This window comes from Harpia harpyja, chromosome 12 (genome assembly GCF_026419915.1).
Source record: "Harpia harpyja isolate bHarHar1 chromosome 12, bHarHar1 primary haplotype, whole genome shotgun sequence".
In the NCBI taxonomy this organism is placed as follows: domain Eukaryota; kingdom Metazoa; phylum Chordata; class Aves; order Accipitriformes; family Accipitridae; genus Harpia; species Harpia harpyja.
The window spans coordinates 34,791,061-34,806,810 of NC_068951.1; the positions used below are offsets into that span (position 1 = coordinate 34,791,061).

Below are 15,750 nucleotides of genomic sequence, written 5' to 3' on the forward strand. Positions count from 1 at the left end.
AAATGACGTCTTAGTAATCTGAAAAGAGAGCCTCAGAAATCCCCACAAGTGTTTAACTTTGATCTGAAGCTTTAAAAAGATGATATTTATCTGTTTGTTTGTTTAATTTGCGTGAATTCTAAGCTCAGGAAGGTGTCAACTTGACATCTTGCAGAAGCAATTCTTTGCTTTTTTTCCAGATGAGGTTGAGCAGGGGCAGCGAGTTTCCAATCATCACTAGTTGTTCTAAGCATCCAACCAAAAAAAAAAAAAGAGAAAGCAAAAAAGTAAACCATCAACTCACCTTTCCATTGTGGTTTATATGAATTATTAAGAACTGAGATTCAGTGGAGCCTCAATTCTTGAGCATAGAATCAATACTATATTTTATATAACAAGGTCAGCAAACCCAGCTTGTTCTACTTCCATCACAGTGAAGCCTTGACAAGTTTCTCAGGCAACCTAATTCACTAGGGACAAAGTCTAACACTACTGACATGAAAGGTGGGTTGAGGTGGATTGAAAACTGGCTGAATGGTTGGGCCTGGGGGATGGTGATCAGTGGCACAAAATCTAGTTGGAGGACAGTAACTAGCAGTGTAACCCAGGGGCCAATACTGGGGTCCAGTCCTGTTTAACATCTTCATTAATTATCTGGATGACAGGGCAGAGTGTACCCTCATCAAGTTTGTAGATGGCACAAAACTGGGAAGAGTGGCTGATATGCCAGAGGATTGTGCTGCCATCCAGAGGGACAATGACAGGCTGGAGAAATGGACTGACAGGAACCTCATGAAATTCCACAAGAAGTTTGAAATCCTGCACCTAGGGAAGAACAAACCCATGCAGGGATATATGCTGGGGCCCACCTAGCTGGAAAGCAGCTTGGCAGAAAAGGACCTGGGGGTCCTGGTAGGCACCAAGTTGAACATGAGCCAACAATGTGCCCTTGCCGCAAAGAAGGCTAATGGTAACCTGGGCTGCACTAGGCAAAGTATTGCCAGCAGCTTTAGGGACGTGGTCCTTCCCCTTCATTCAGCACTGGTGAGGCCACACCTGGAGTGCTGTGCCCAGTTTTGGGCTCCTCAGTACAGGAGAGACATGGATGTACTGGAGACAGTGCAGCAAAGGGCCACGAAGATGATTAAGGTACTGGAGCATCTCTTCTATGAAGAAAGGGTGAGAGAGCTGGGACTACTTATCATAGAGAAGAGAAGGCTTGGGTGGATCTTAATGTATATAAATACCTGAAGGGAGGGTGCAAAGAGGATGGTGCCAGGCTTTTTTCAGTGGTACCCAATGACAGGACCAGAGGCAATGAGCACGAACTGAAATAGGACGTTCTGTCTGAACATCAGAAAACACTTCTTTACTGTGAGGGTGACCGAGCATGGGCACAGGTTGCCCAGAAAGGTTGTGGAGTCTCCCTCCCTGGCGATATTCAAAAGCAATCTGGACATGGTTCTGGGCAACTGTCTCTAGGTGGCCCTGCTTGTGCAATGGGGTTGGACAAGATGACCTCCAGATGTCCCTTCCAATGTCAACCATTCTGCGATGCTGTGATTCTGTGAAAGACTTGTTCACTTCAGTGGGGTTGAGATGTGACCTTCTGTCCAGGAGCCCACTTTCTCGTGCTGTAAGAACTAGTTGCAGCCATTACTGAAGGACAACTTTTTTCTATGTCCCAGACATGAAAGGGAGAGAATAGACCTGCACTGAGTTCAATGAGAAGTTATTTCTGCAATTATTGCCTCTTGAGTGAGGGTGCCAAAAAAGGGCCAGTCATGATGGGACACAGGCCTGTGGGGAACTGACATCAGCAATCTCACTTCCAGAAGAGAATAATTAGGCAGATCTATGTCAGTCAGTATCCAAAAGGTTAAAGGCTCCTTTGTCGTATCACCTGTAGCAAAACTACCTGATTGCACTTTCAAACTCCATTCCCAAACATAAAAAACAAATACAAATTTCCTCACACATATCACAAGTAACCCCAAAAGTGCTAGCTACAAACATTCTACATTTCACTGAGCATTAATAATCATGTGGGCACATTTCTGATCCTCTGTATGCCAGCAAAGAAAGTTTATAGAGTCGCCAAGAGGGGAAGGTCTTGAGTAAGCCTATAGAGAAACTGAGAAGAGGTACAGCCAACTCCAAAGTACTTCCTTTTCATCCTGCTTGGTAAATGGAATACTGTATGTATAGAGTGACAATGGAGAGGGAAGAAAGAAGATAATAAATCCTGTTTGCCATTTGAGGTTTTAAGTTGTTCTTTGAGAATGGAACCTGAAGTTGACTGAACTGGGTTATATATTATATTTAGGAATACCTACAGCTTGACTGCAGAAATGTTATACATCCTACAGTATTTGCAACTCTGACGTGGAGAAGATGTAACCTAAGAAACTGGCTAATGACCACACTAAATTTATAAATAATGGTCTAAGTCCTTCGCTGGCGTAATTATAGTTCACTTAGGTGAAAACCAATTTCAGTCTGCACCTGTTGGAAGTTTACCTCAATGTTTCATACCAGAAAAGGAAAAAGGGAAATAAAAGATTCACAGGTTAGAAACTGAACTGTGGGTTAAAAGTAAAGAGTAAAATACTATCTTTCTAAATAAATTTGCCATGATTCAAAAGATACCCAGAAGGAACACTCAGAGTGTGTTTTTGGGACACCAAACCTTCAGCCTTTAAGTGTTCCAGGCCAAAGTCAAGAAGACAGATGACTATCCACACAACAGAACAAATGCCCAACAACACCTGCTTCAAGTAAGGGGAAGAAATTAATCATGCTCAGAGCAATTTTTCACTGCAAGAGAGAGGAAGAGCCTTTCTTTTCCCCAGGAATCTCTTCAATATGCAAATCCTAGCATCCAAAACTCACCTCATCCCACACAGCTGAAGGAAAGCATTCCATCTTTTAAGTCTCTTCCCATTCTGCTTCTTCATCACTTAATCTGTTCAACTGAACTATTTCTATTTACGATGTTTTCTGTATTTCCAGATTCTGGAAGGGAAAGTCATGACTCAAGACTGCTTTTTTTACAAATCTTTTAGCCTCACTCACGCTATTGTGCAAGCTGAGAAATACTTATCTAAAGTGAAAACTTCTAAATATGCTGAAGTCCTCCTATTCATCTCAAATCTGCAGCTAATTTCTGAACTCCTTGAAAATGACAACAGAGATTTCACCACCATAAAATGGATCATAGAAACCTACTCTGAAATCCCTGCAGGAAAAACTTTGGTACTGGTTGAGCTAGAGTCTATCTAGGTAAAGTCATCTCAGCTTAAATTAAAGATCTTAAATGCTGGACACATCATAAAAGCTATATTCTGCTCCACAGAACATTTTTGTTATCCAGTTACTGTTTTGTAAACACGTATACTGTGAATGTAAATAGAAGCTGGGGTTGAGCACTCCTGAGCATTTAAGCAGCTAGTTTTCATTTACATTCTGCTTAAAACACTTTTGTGCCCTCTAGGATCTTCTGCCAAATCCTTAAATCTGTACAATATATTCCAGAAAAATTTCTACAAGATGCCTGCTTTGCAAAATAAAATTCCAGGAACTACTGGAAGTATTCAGATTATTCAGAGAAAGAAAGAGCTGATGTAAAAGATTTAGAAACTATGTCTCATTTCCTATTCCAAATGAATTCAGTAGCAAAAGTTGCTATACAATTACATTTACTGTTGAATGTGATCCTTAGAACTGTTTCAAATTCCATTTTCTAATTTATCGTGTTACTGATCTCATAATTTAGACTGATGTCTGGTGACATTTAGGCCCTAACAGAATGCGTCCTGTTTACAAGAAAGCTTAATTAGCACTAGCATCTCTACACATTTAACAGGAGGGATCATATTCCTCTTGCATGTACTGTATTTGGTTGGTAGAATAGTGTCTAAAAATTATGTTTTATTTTTGCTGACACTTTCTTCTTTAGCCGCTTTAGCAGACTTTGCAATATCCTACCTGATAAAATTTACTTTGGCCAATATTAATCAGTCAGCTTGATGTCCTAACATTTACTTTTCTCTTTTGTTGTTTGCAATGCCTCTTGGAATTGGGACAAATATCAGACATGCGCTCATGCGAAGTCTGTGGTATGTACTATATAAGTGAGACCCCAGTTCTAGCTACCATCTGAACAGTATTCTTAGATCTTTATTTCTGAAAGGGATCGGTTTTCCTCAGGTGCCATGAAGGCACTAGTAGCTTTAATATTGCTTGTTCAGCTTCCAATTCACAAAGCTGTACCAGCAGCTCCCCCTGCTCCCTTGGGCTGTGATGACCCAGAATCTGAAGCAGCAGCTGAAGTAGCTCTGAGTTATATTAATGGCCGCAGTCATCACGGATACAAGTTTGCCTTAAACAGAATCGAGAATATCCGCGTGCTACCCCAGGTAAGTGAGGAGCTTGCAGGCAGAGCATTGTGTTAACCTGGAGATGCTTGGAAATGACCAACAAGCCCTGCCAAGGGCTGTATCCTCACATGGGGTAAATCAGCATGGCTCTGTTGATTTAAATGGGGCAATGCCACCTGGTAACAGTTGAGAATCCAGATCACTGGAATGTATCTCTCAAAGAGCAGAACATAGGGGGGGAGAGGAATGTTCAGATATTTTTGTACAATGCTAGAAAGGGTCAGTTTACAAATGCAGCATGCTTGCTGGGGCAGATCATTCAAAGTGCTGATTCGTGAGCCCAGTAGCTAAGCTGGAGAAAAACTGTGAGGATAATCTTTGTGATGCAGATAATTATTTATTGGCTAAATGCATACCTACCGTAACTCCATGCTATTAGTGATTTTGTAGTAGGCATTAATTTTACCTAATATCCCATTGAGCTGACAAAGAAGCTAAATGGAAGTAACTGTGGCTTGTACTCTCATTTTCACTAAGATCTATTGCCATCATTGCAGGCATCTAGAAAGGCTGTAGAAGTGGTCATGAATACAATGTATACACCCATTCAGAACCTTTGATTCTCTCAAAACATTGAAAACAGTCCCAAATATTAACAAGAATGAAACTCCATGGCTGTTTTCTACTTGTTATGAGACAGAGGATACCAAAGTCATTCACAAGAGACTAAAACAGACATTAATGAGATTAGAAGTGTGCCCAGAGTTACCCCCACAAAAACACTGGCGACACTGCTTTGCTCATATTTAATACTTTTATAGTAAAATATCTTCATTGGTTTAAATGGAATCACTCATGACTCAAACCTCAGAGTCAGTCTTGGATCTAGGGAACTCAATTCTGCCCTTCCACTCACATGTCTTATGTTATAGTTGCAAAGGTTCAGGAACAACCATAAAAGATCCTGCAGTCCATAAACAACATGAGTATTGGGGCTAGAACTTAGCTGGTGCAATTCAGTGTAATTCCAATGGACTAAATGGGACAGGCCAATGTGCACCTGTGTTTATTTGGTATCTGGTTACAGAAACATGAAGTTTTTTCATCAACAAAGATGGCTGTTGATTTTTTAAAACTACCGAACAAAATAAAATCAAGTTAACTTAAGAGAACTGACCCACTACATACAGGCTGGACTTTCCAAAATTTATGGGCCAGTTCCTTAGCTGGAAAAAATCAGTGTGACTGTTTTGACTTACTCCAGCTAAAAAAACTGGGTCCCATTTTTTATGAAGTTAAATAGTAAGGACTTATTCAGTTACTCTAGTGTATACCTGAAGCTATCCAATGACAGTCAGCAACAGAGTCCACAGCGCAGCCCCAGAGAAGAAATCTAGTGATGTTTTGTGAAGTAATTAGTACAATTCTTGTTGGTTTTTTTCCTTCCAGGGGCCGAATAATGACATAATGTTTCTTGAACTTGACTTATTAGAGACCACATGCCACATTCTCAGCCCTACACCTCTTGCAAATTGCACAGTAAGGAGCTTCACACAACATGTGAGTATCTAAAACACTACTAGCTCGGTCCAAAGGTGCATGTTCAGTATGTTGATGTTAGAGGCCAGGCTATCATCAGTCAGACTTCCAAGCAAATGTTATATCACTGTAACAGCCTATAACCACCCAATCACTTGTAACCTCCTTGTTGATTTAGTTGCCTTCATGTCATGAAGGATTTCACTCCTGGATTTCTTTCATGTTATGAGGACAGGTCACTGTCAGCATAACATCCCACATACAGTTCATGAATGCCATGGGGCCTTGTTTAGGGTCTCCAGATTCAGCCCTCAGTGGTCTGCCCAGATGTCACTGCCTTGTTGCAAACTGCAGACAGGGCAGGTTGTTAATCTGTGCAAGCACAACCTTCCCTTGGCTACATGTGGTGTGTTACCTAGTGAAATTCCATCAAGTCTAGCCACCTAGTCCTAGTCAAGACTGCAGAAGAGCTATTTCCTTCAGACAGGGCTCTTCAAAGTAATGCTCAGCTGGAGTTTACTGGCCTCAAATATTTTGTTCTTATGCAAGTGTGATCCAACTGTGAAAAGCTTTCCCTAACTCAAGCAGTGGAAGTGGTGTCTGAGTACAGGCAGCTCTGGTTTCTAAGCAGAAAGCAGAGTGAGCAATTGACAATTTAAGCCTGCTGTTTCTAGAATGGGGCCCAATTCACAGAGCTCATGACTAAATTTGAATCATGATCCAGCCCTGTATTCACCAGGGCTCAGATCCCATTTTCCATCTGGGGGAGGTAACTCTAACTGTTCCCTCTTCCCAGTGACTCCAGCTTTGCCTTTGACATCTCCTCCCCTGCTGGATCATGTTGCTTGTGAGCCAGCTCACACAAGGCAGCACACTCTGCTGTTACCATGGCCACTGACCAGCTGAGATTAGCGAGAATGTTATCAAACAGCTCTGCAGAAGGTCTTAATTCTTAAGTATTCGTATTCTTTGCTCTTTACGAGAGAGGAACCTCAACCAAATGTCCATAATATGGCTACCCTGGCACTTCTGATACTTTTGAGATCCAGATTTGGTTCCAAATCTTGCAGCTCTGGTCTGCCTTTTACAAAATCACAGACTCCAGGACACACCTAGCAGCGCCTTTGCAATCAGACTGATTTTGCCAGGATCACTCAGGCAGGATCTGTTCTTTTGAATTTAGTAATAGTTGCTCTTTTCAGAAATTCCTATTTATCTGACTGATGTAACCCTTTGATTTTTGTCTCTCTCTAGGCAGTTGAGGGTGACTGTGATGTCAAACTGCAGAAGTTGGATGGAAAGTTATCTGTACTTGCTAGTAAATGCCACTCGCATGCAGGTAAAGACCTTGTTCTTTAAAAGGTTTTGAATCTACAGGCTGGAGTATCATTATGGAAGTGGTTACAGGTCACTAGCTTTTCTGATTCTGAAACACTGTATAAATATGGCATAAAGGGTTTCAAAAGTGATTTTTTCCCCCTTTCTGATTTCATTCACCTACAAAGCCATCCCTCTCTCTTTTCTCCTCTTTACTATGACAATTAAGATACTATAAGACTATCTCGGGACCAAGTCCCAGGTTTGACCTAGAGATTGCTGGTAGTAAGGCTTTTCACTCAGAAGTTTAGCCTCAAGAATTTGATTCTTTGTTGGTCTAAATTTACTAGAGCTTGTTTATCTTCAGAGCCCCTTTGCCAGATGCAGCTTATTTACTAAACCCAGCATTTTCAATATTGCCATGGGAAAGTGGAATCTCTATTCTGCATATTTTCTAAACCAGCACGTGAATGAAACAACACACACAAACACAATTCCAATAAATTAAAATATCTTCACTTTTGCACCATTCCTTGTGTGAGCTGAGACATCTTTTCATTGGTGTCATAGATAGTTTGCCAGAAAGAGAGTTGATTAAAACCTGAGTAAGAACATTCAAAATGTGCTATTGAAGTCCACAGTGCTTTTGCTTGCAGAAAGACTTGAATGGCAAAAGTCATGTGAAATACTGCCATCTATGGCCTGTACTGCAAAAATTCCTTCCACTATAATTTGGGACAGACCATGAAACTGTGTTTTGTGTGACTGAATAGGTCTATAATGCCTTTCAAAACAACCTACAATCTGATCGAAACATAATCTGTTTGGTCCCTCCTGCAGACTCAAGTGAAGATGTTCTCCGACTCTGCCCTGACTGTCCCCTGCTGGCAAGTTTGAATAACACTGACGTATTAACAACTGTTACTGCTGCACTCAATGACCACAACAGCAAAACTGCTGATGCTTACCTCAAACTCCTTGAGATCGGAAGAGCCAAAATACAGGTAATTGCTACAAATATGTCTAGGCTTCCATGTAAATAGAATATTTCTTCTGTGGTAATTGTGCAGTGGTAACTAGTTATGTTTGCAAACAAAACTTGCTCTCATTTGCCCTACAGAATTGCCCTTGATTTCCCAAGCATTTTGTGTCATGTTAGCCACAGGATTCCCTTTCACTTCGGTGGGAGATGCCGAGCTAGAAGCCACAACATTTGCCTCTTACCTTTTCTCAGCAGCTCTGCAGTTTCAATGTGCAAAGTCAGTTAAACAATTTTCCTGTTTTATCAGTATCACCCAGTGCATATTGTCTCTGTTGAGTTTGCTGTGGCTGCCACGAACTGCTCAGTAGAAGAAGCTAAAGCTAATGTGGAGGCTTGTCAACTGCTGCCTGACGATCAGTCTGTAAGTATGCCAGCACATCAGTCCTGATCTTACCAGCTCAGAGGTAGAAAAGCAGCATGCTGTGATGTGCTCGCACTTGTGTGGGAATAGACCTTTGTGAGGATGAAAGTGCAAGAGTTGTATACTATCATGAGATGCTTTTCAATATATAATTCCTAAAGCTGTATCACACCTTTCTCTTCTCTCTGAGGTATCTGGACTGAATCCTGATGCATTTGAATATATTTCAAAAAGGCTTGAGGTCCAAAGTGTCCTTAGCACGAAATATTTTTCATCCACAGAATATGTATTATTGTTTACTCTTCTTAACATGAGCACCTGAGAAAATCAGGCTCTTTGTATTGGACAGAACACAAACACATAACAAAAGGGCAGACTGTTTCACCTTCCTACAATTTAAGTACTGTCAGTGTGCTTTGTTCTGATATATAGGCTCTTGAGAGAATTATACTGTATACTTTATCATGCTAAAATTCTTCTTTTGTTTCTGATGAAATTGAGTCCTAGGCAGTTTTAGTGGGTGGGAACCTTTTACCTAGATTCCTATATCTTCTTTCCCTCCCTCATATCCATCCATACAAAGGATCTTACTCCAGAAGAATACAGGAGTTTCCCTTATTTGCTGCTTATGCATTTAAACAGCTTGGCTTTTGAGTCCAACAGACTAAAAAGCAAGCACTTTACTGCTCAGATAAAACATGAGACGATGTAGCTATTTCTAAATGTACTGAAATTAAAAACTGTAATGCAGGTCTCCTCTATTTTATAACTATTTTCTCTTGACTATGTTCTGCTTTGCCAGAATTTTGGTTTCTGCACAGCCACAATGGTAACACAACCCTCACAGGACCTCAGAGTGGACTGCCAGCTCTATGGACATCAGGTAGCAACTCCAGATATTCCCTTTCTTTCCAGAGTATTCTAGCCTACTGGTACTGTTAGAAACAATCACCCTGAGTTTACCTCTTTTTGCTGTAGACTACATTAGCTATCTGTGATAACTTGAGTTTAACTTTGTATCCTAAAAAACAAGCTAAGGTAGCTCCTGATTATCCTCTGGATTTCTGTGCCAGGAATTATGTCACCTCTGCCATCCATGCTTGGCAAAGTTTGTCCTCCTAACCATCTGGGAGCTTCTTATGTCTGGTAGGGCAAAGGGACCCAAACTCTGCTCAGCTAGGGGGATGCAGGAGATGATAGATAGATATAAAACATAAATGAGCCATTGTGGTAGATGAAATCAGCTGGGGCTTTTTGCTAGTAGTCCTTAGACATGACTGCATTCAGGGAGCCTGACCTGCACTGCTATAGCAAGAGGAGGGAAACATATATGTACTGGACCTGAGTGTTCTCCAGGTATTTTAGCCTCCATTTGGTCTGAGAAGGGTTAGGTGGTGGTTGAATACTTCCTATGGACCAGAGCTCTTGGTAACACAATAGTAATTAGCTGTCTAGGAGATCTATGAAAGAAAGAATAAGACAGCTGGTCTTGAATGTTTCACCAGCTGCACAGGTGGCCCTGAAAGTTCACATAGCACAGAATTTGGTGTTAATGATCCACCAGATATTAAAAATGTCTTCCTGGGCTCCTGTGTATGAGTTCAAATGTAAATCAAACTTCTGTGATGATCAGAAATGTTTTGTACCTGGGTTGGAGGCCTATATCTTGTTAGGAGCAGGGTACCTAGTAAGGTATCAACAACCTGTATGTTATAAGCCCCAAGTCACTGAACACAAACACAAACTGTTTTTCTTTTCCAGCCTGGAGTTACCTACTGTCAACCAGGTCAAGACACATCAGCAGGACTGGTGCCCAGTGTTGTACAAGGCTTCACAAACCATAATCTCAGGCTTTCCCACAATAACCCTGTTGCATCTGAATCTAGCTCTTCAGAATTTCCTACTTCCATGCTCTCAGCAAAATCTGTAGCAAAGAGAGCAGTTGCAAATGTTGCTCAGCACGACAAAGTACCTCGCCCAGTTGGCTTTGTGCCTCCTCCTCCTCCATGCCCTGGGAAGATTCGCCATTTCAAGATATAGGCTGTGTTACAGACATGGCAATACAGCTAACTGAAGGATCAGTGTGCAGCAGCAGCATCAACACACAGACCACAACATCAAGTGCAAATAGGTGAGAACGCTTGACTCTGAGCCCTAATGAGTTTTACCCTCCAGAGAGCAGAGACATGGCCAAGACCTTGTAAAATATAGGTGATTACAACATATAGCAGTTGTTTTCTCTACATACAGGGATGCTCAGTTAAAATACAGAAAATACTGTTTCAATGAAACTGTTGTAAGAACTATACAACAGTTGTAGCTTTGTGATAGAAACACCACCCAAAAGGTTACTTCACAATAAAATGTTCAACAGAAATGCTTTGGTACCTTCTATGTGTATATATTTTCATTTAGTTGTCAAGTAGCTCCTTCACAGCATTATGAGTCATATTCTGGGCTTGATTTCAAAAACAGTAAGCTCCTGCACTTCTCATCAGCTTCACTGGGATGTGTGGGTGCTGAACACTGCGGAAAATCAGGTCAGTCCTTTCTTTTGATCACACACCAATGACACTAAAGAAGTGGCAGGAAAAAATGTATTTTTCCCTCCACCTGTAGTGTTTCCTAGCCTGTACCTACTTTTAATATCCACTAGAAGTACCTCAATACTTTTGGATGTGGCATAAGAGCATCCAAGTCTATGAAAAGAACAAAGAATCAGGACACATTCATTGCTGCATAGGCTGAAAGCATCAATCCTTCCAGCCAAACACATGTGTATTCTCTGTCTTCCAGCAGATACACAGGTGCAATATGATAATGGGGTACTGTATGGCCTGTGTGCATATGAGGGAATACCAGTTCAAGGGAATAAAAATATACTACAGACATGTATCTCGTATAATAGGACCCAGACAATAATGGCAATTTACCATTGTCCTAGCAGTCAAATCTTCCCTGAATTTCTGACACGCTAGAGGCAAAATCTGTTCTAGGTAGAGAAGTGGTAAGGGACAGGGGCCAGAAGGATCTTTACTGCCAGCCAGACTGGAATTCTGCAGGCCCGGGGGAGCAGTCTCAAAGACAGTCATGAATCTTTAACCAGGAACAGTACTTGCTACAAGATAATTATCATGCAGGCAGCAAAAGCTGCAGAACACATGTCATTTCTGAACTGTTTCAAATAACCTATCCTGTTCTCCTAGTTACAACCTTCCAGTATTCAGTAAGCAACACAACTAACATTTGTTCTTGCTGAGAGCGCAACAGGTTGCTATACAGAAAAGTTCAGCTCTGCTGTGTCAATGGGGACAGGAAAAGCCGTACGTAGGCACTTGCACCAGTGCTTCAACTGGGTGTGTGGAGGAGAAAGAAAAGGGGAAATCAGCCCAGACTCTATAAGCCTTACTCTAACGTGATGGCAACATACTGCTGGCAAGCTCTCCCCATGAAGGCAGCAGCTCTCACGTTTCAAGGGTATGCTGAGTTCTTGCAGGAAGTGTGTTGCAGGCAATTGCACCAGCTACTGCCAGTCAATTGCTCAGTGATTTTTTGCTTCTTTGTAAAGCAGTGACTCCAGTATGTTCTGCATGCAGCCATTCATTCAAAAAGTGCTAGTACTAAGCTGTAGAAATTTCTTGAAGAGGTAAGGTAGGTGGTCTTCCCATCCCACTGCACAAGAGACAGTACAGGATTTAACGAAATGGCTACTATTATGATCTGCATTAATTTTAAAACAGATACATGAGACTGAGTTTTTAACTCGCCTGGAGCAATTAGTTTTCCTAGCTTTTGTATATTTAGAACTAGGAATTGCCTTAACTAAACCATACAAATTGTCTTGTGTATCATGAGGTGGGCACTAAGTTATAGAAGAGACAGTGTTTTCCAGGCTTAGAAAATTCTCTATCTGATGGCAGAAACAGTAAGTTTGTAAAAGGTATCCCTGCCCATGGGGATCTCTGAACTCCAGAAATGCTGCATTTTCTTGTTGCCTTTTCCAACCACAGAAAGCAAGGATGTGTAGCAGAACATCTGCACCCTCCACACTTCAAAGATTTCTCCTACAACTGGTGTAACTACTCCATTGTTTCCTAAAACAGGGAGGAAAAAAAAAAAGCAGAATTGCTCTGTGCATTCCAGTTAGTAGCTGTACTTCATCTTCTTCCTCCTTAACACTTGCCCTCTTAAGGGCACAATTTGCCCTCTTAAGGGTACATTTTCCATGACTGCTTTGAAGCAGTCACTTTTTGTCTCCCCCCAGTATGGCCCCGTATTCATGCACCTGGACCTTAGTAACAGATGCAGTATTTAGTAGAGGATTCTCTAGGCAGTAAGTGCAATGAAATGACAATATGTAAAATACAAATGCCTTCTTCCCTGAAATGCATCATGAATAGTTTTGTCAGGTCTGCATCACTGGCTGACAATGTATTTCAGCTTTTTCAAACCCTGTTTTGCTAAAGCATATGTACTTCATGTGCTACTTTGGCTGGACATGCTCAGATTTCCCAGCTGTGTCCATGTTTTGAGGTCAGCCACTTCAACAGAGAAATTTTTTCCTTTCCAGTGGGAGGAAGAGTACAAAGAACAGAGTCAGGGATATAACAATTCCCCATTATAAGAGGCACCGACACAGCCAGTACTAACTGGCACCCATCTCCATAGAAATGCCATGTACTGTGAGGATAAAGAAAATGAGTTATTATCCTTTAGCCACAGGGGAAGCATTCCCAGGCACGAGGAACAATGTGAGCGAGTCTGCATTGCTGCTTCTGCTGTTCCTGTACTATGGCTACAGCAGCGTTTCTCAACATTCATCTCTTGTATCCCTTCCCTACAGGATACAGTCCGTACATTATCCCTCACCCTCAGTTTGCAAAGCAACTGGCAACACATAAGGTGGCTCAGTCTAGCAGCCATGTGCCCCTTCTGTCCTGCTATCTGAGTTTTCCACCTCTGCCACCAAAGTTATCTTAGAAGAGTTTCAGACCCAGTGCTGTTGCAGGTCTTCCTGGCTGTATGTATAATCCCACCCAGCTTTCTACAATCATTCCCTAGGACGGGTTCTGCTGTCCCCCAGAGGAACATGCCTTGAGCACTGCTGGGCTAAAGAGCTGAGATTCTTTATACCACCAGTAAAAAAAAGTGACAATATATAAAATTTTAAACCCCCCAAACTTTACAGTGGTACTAAACAGGGACAATTACATCCTTCACTTGCACTTTTCCTTCCTCAGTCAACACAGAGACAACCCTCAAACCTAAAGGTACTCGGTGTCGTCCAGCAGATAGCTGTGATCACAGAGACTCCCATGACAGAAAATGAGGGCCAGGGAAATGGTTACCCAGTTTCTGGTATCCTTCAAGGTGAAATACTGCAGAATTGCCCCTTAGTAGAAAACCAATGACTTTCACTGGGATCCTCTCCGAGTAATGGTAGTTGTCATTTCTCCAGATCTTCAAGATAACAACTATTTGTACAGCTATTCCCCCGTCTCCAGCATGGAGTTCCTGACAGGTTAGCCACAAGGCACACCACTGTCATTTCAAACTAAAGTTTCTCCAGGCAGAATTTTCCATGACCCTTGTTCATCTGTACTCAGCAAATCACTCAAGAATCAATAGTGACCACAGTGCAGTCTCTTAGCTGGCAAATCAACCTCCAAATTCAGCAGTGAGCGGATAAGTCAAAGGTACAAATACACGTTCACAACTTCGCATGTGCTCTGTGGTACTATGGGGAGAGCAGCTGAAACAGTGAATGGCTCCCTCCCACAGCCACAGCCTCCAGTCATATCAGGATTGTATTATTTATTGTTGCTGAAAAGGAATGAAAGCAGAGCACTGAGTAGTGCTAAAATAATTAAAATAGTGACATTGCTGGACCAATTTCCTTTGTTCCTTGGGCCTATAGTCACAGGCTTATGATTCTCCTGCAGCTTCCTACAATCTAAACTGGGGTAGGCTCTGGCAGTGGTTAGAGAAGCCAAGGAACTAAAGATTAAGCAGGTGAGACTCTTCCTTGAGCCAATTCTGGCCATACAATATCAGGGAGACAATAACACTGAACAAGATAGAAAACTAAGGTCCTAAATCATCTGTCCAAGAGACAGTTACGGGATAAGTAGCTGCAGTTCACAGAGAAGTCTGGACTAAATCTGGGACAGCTATGCAAGGTGATATGAACTGGCAAAGAAACAACTGGATGTACATTTTCCTCGACCCAAAGTACAAAAAGAATAATTTACAGGCAAAAAAGAGCAAGAGGTAACACAAGAAGGAAGGCACTGGGTACAAGAAATCAAACGAAAGCAGTTCACCCTCCAGTTTATGTTACATGCTCTCTCTTCTTTAAAAAGTTCTTTCTGCTAGATTCTACCCTTCAGACCTTTGGCACGGAGATGAGTGTTATCAGCCCCAAGTCTGTAACTTTCCTACAGTCTGCCTTCCTCTCCCTTTCCCTCTCACTATATAATTTCAGATGGTTCTTACTTCACCACTAAGTTTGGTTCTCAGGCAATAAAAATGCAGCAGTGTGTTACAATTAGCAGTGGAGTTCATATGCAACCGTACCTGCCTCTAAACCCACAGGAATATAAAGCTAGGCTTTGCCAGGCAGAGGCTGAAACAAGGTACAGCCAAAAAGTTGAGATGGGAGGAAATAAAAGGAAACAAGACTTGTTCTTTGGCATCAGAAGCAACATATAATGATGGCAAGTTCACAGAGTCCTTTGCATAATGTGGCAGTAAGAACAAAGTCAGAAGTTGGGGGAAGATGGGATGAAATAGGAAATGTTCAGGGCTCAGGGAAATCAGAGCGGGGCGTCAAATACATGGTAGGTGTCAATAAATAGAGAGTTTTAGGCAACAAAAGACAAGTGGGCTGGAGTCAAGGCATTGAGAAGGAACAAATCCTGAAATGGAGCCTTCAATAGCCTAAGACTGTTTTGATAGCCCCGGTTCACTTATTGTCTATTTCCTCCAATCTCTTACAGCAGCTCATTTTGCACCATCCCACCAACAGAAGTAAAGTCTTTGGGGCAAGAACAAAACTTACCACATCTATGTCACTATATTCAATTACAGAGACTGTTAAGTCCCAAATAAACACAATGGAAACTTCTGCTTAA

At 41.7% G+C, this 15,750-nt stretch overlaps 1 protein-coding gene and 1 long non-coding RNA gene across 2 annotated transcripts in view; one reads left to right on the forward strand and one right to left on the reverse strand.

Annotated features, from left to right (window-relative positions):
* Window positions 1-15,750, reverse strand: part of LOC128149561 (uncharacterized) — a 138,866-nt gene that overhangs the window by 56,837 nt on the left and 66,279 nt on the right. The gene's annotated exons all lie outside the window — the stretch shown is intronic.
* AHSG (alpha 2-HS glycoprotein) lies at window positions 4,118-10,994 on the forward strand. Its single transcript, XM_052804904.1, has 7 exons — window positions 4,118-4,397; window positions 5,808-5,918; window positions 7,152-7,236; window positions 8,055-8,218; window positions 8,504-8,617; window positions 9,420-9,500; window positions 10,379-10,994. Exons 1-7 carry the CDS (start codon window positions 4,194-4,196, stop codon window positions 10,655-10,657), a joined length of 1,038 nt encoding a protein of 345 aa, XP_052660864.1. The 5' UTR covers window positions 4,118-4,193; the 3' UTR covers window positions 10,658-10,994.

Excerpts from the sequence above, each read along its gene's own strand:
- AHSG (XM_052804904.1), top strand. The coding sequence starts at position 4,194 with ATGAAGGCACTAGTAGCTTTAATATTGCTTGTTCAGCTTCCAATTCAC. Across the intron at positions 4,398-5,807 it reads ATATCCGCGTGCTACCCCAG|GGGCCGAATAATGACATAAT; the intron begins GTAAGTGAGGAG and ends TTTTCCTTCCAG. Across the intron at positions 8,219-8,503 it reads TCGGAAGAGCCAAAATACAG|TATCACCCAGTGCATATTGT; the intron begins GTAATTGCTACA and ends CTGTTTTATCAG.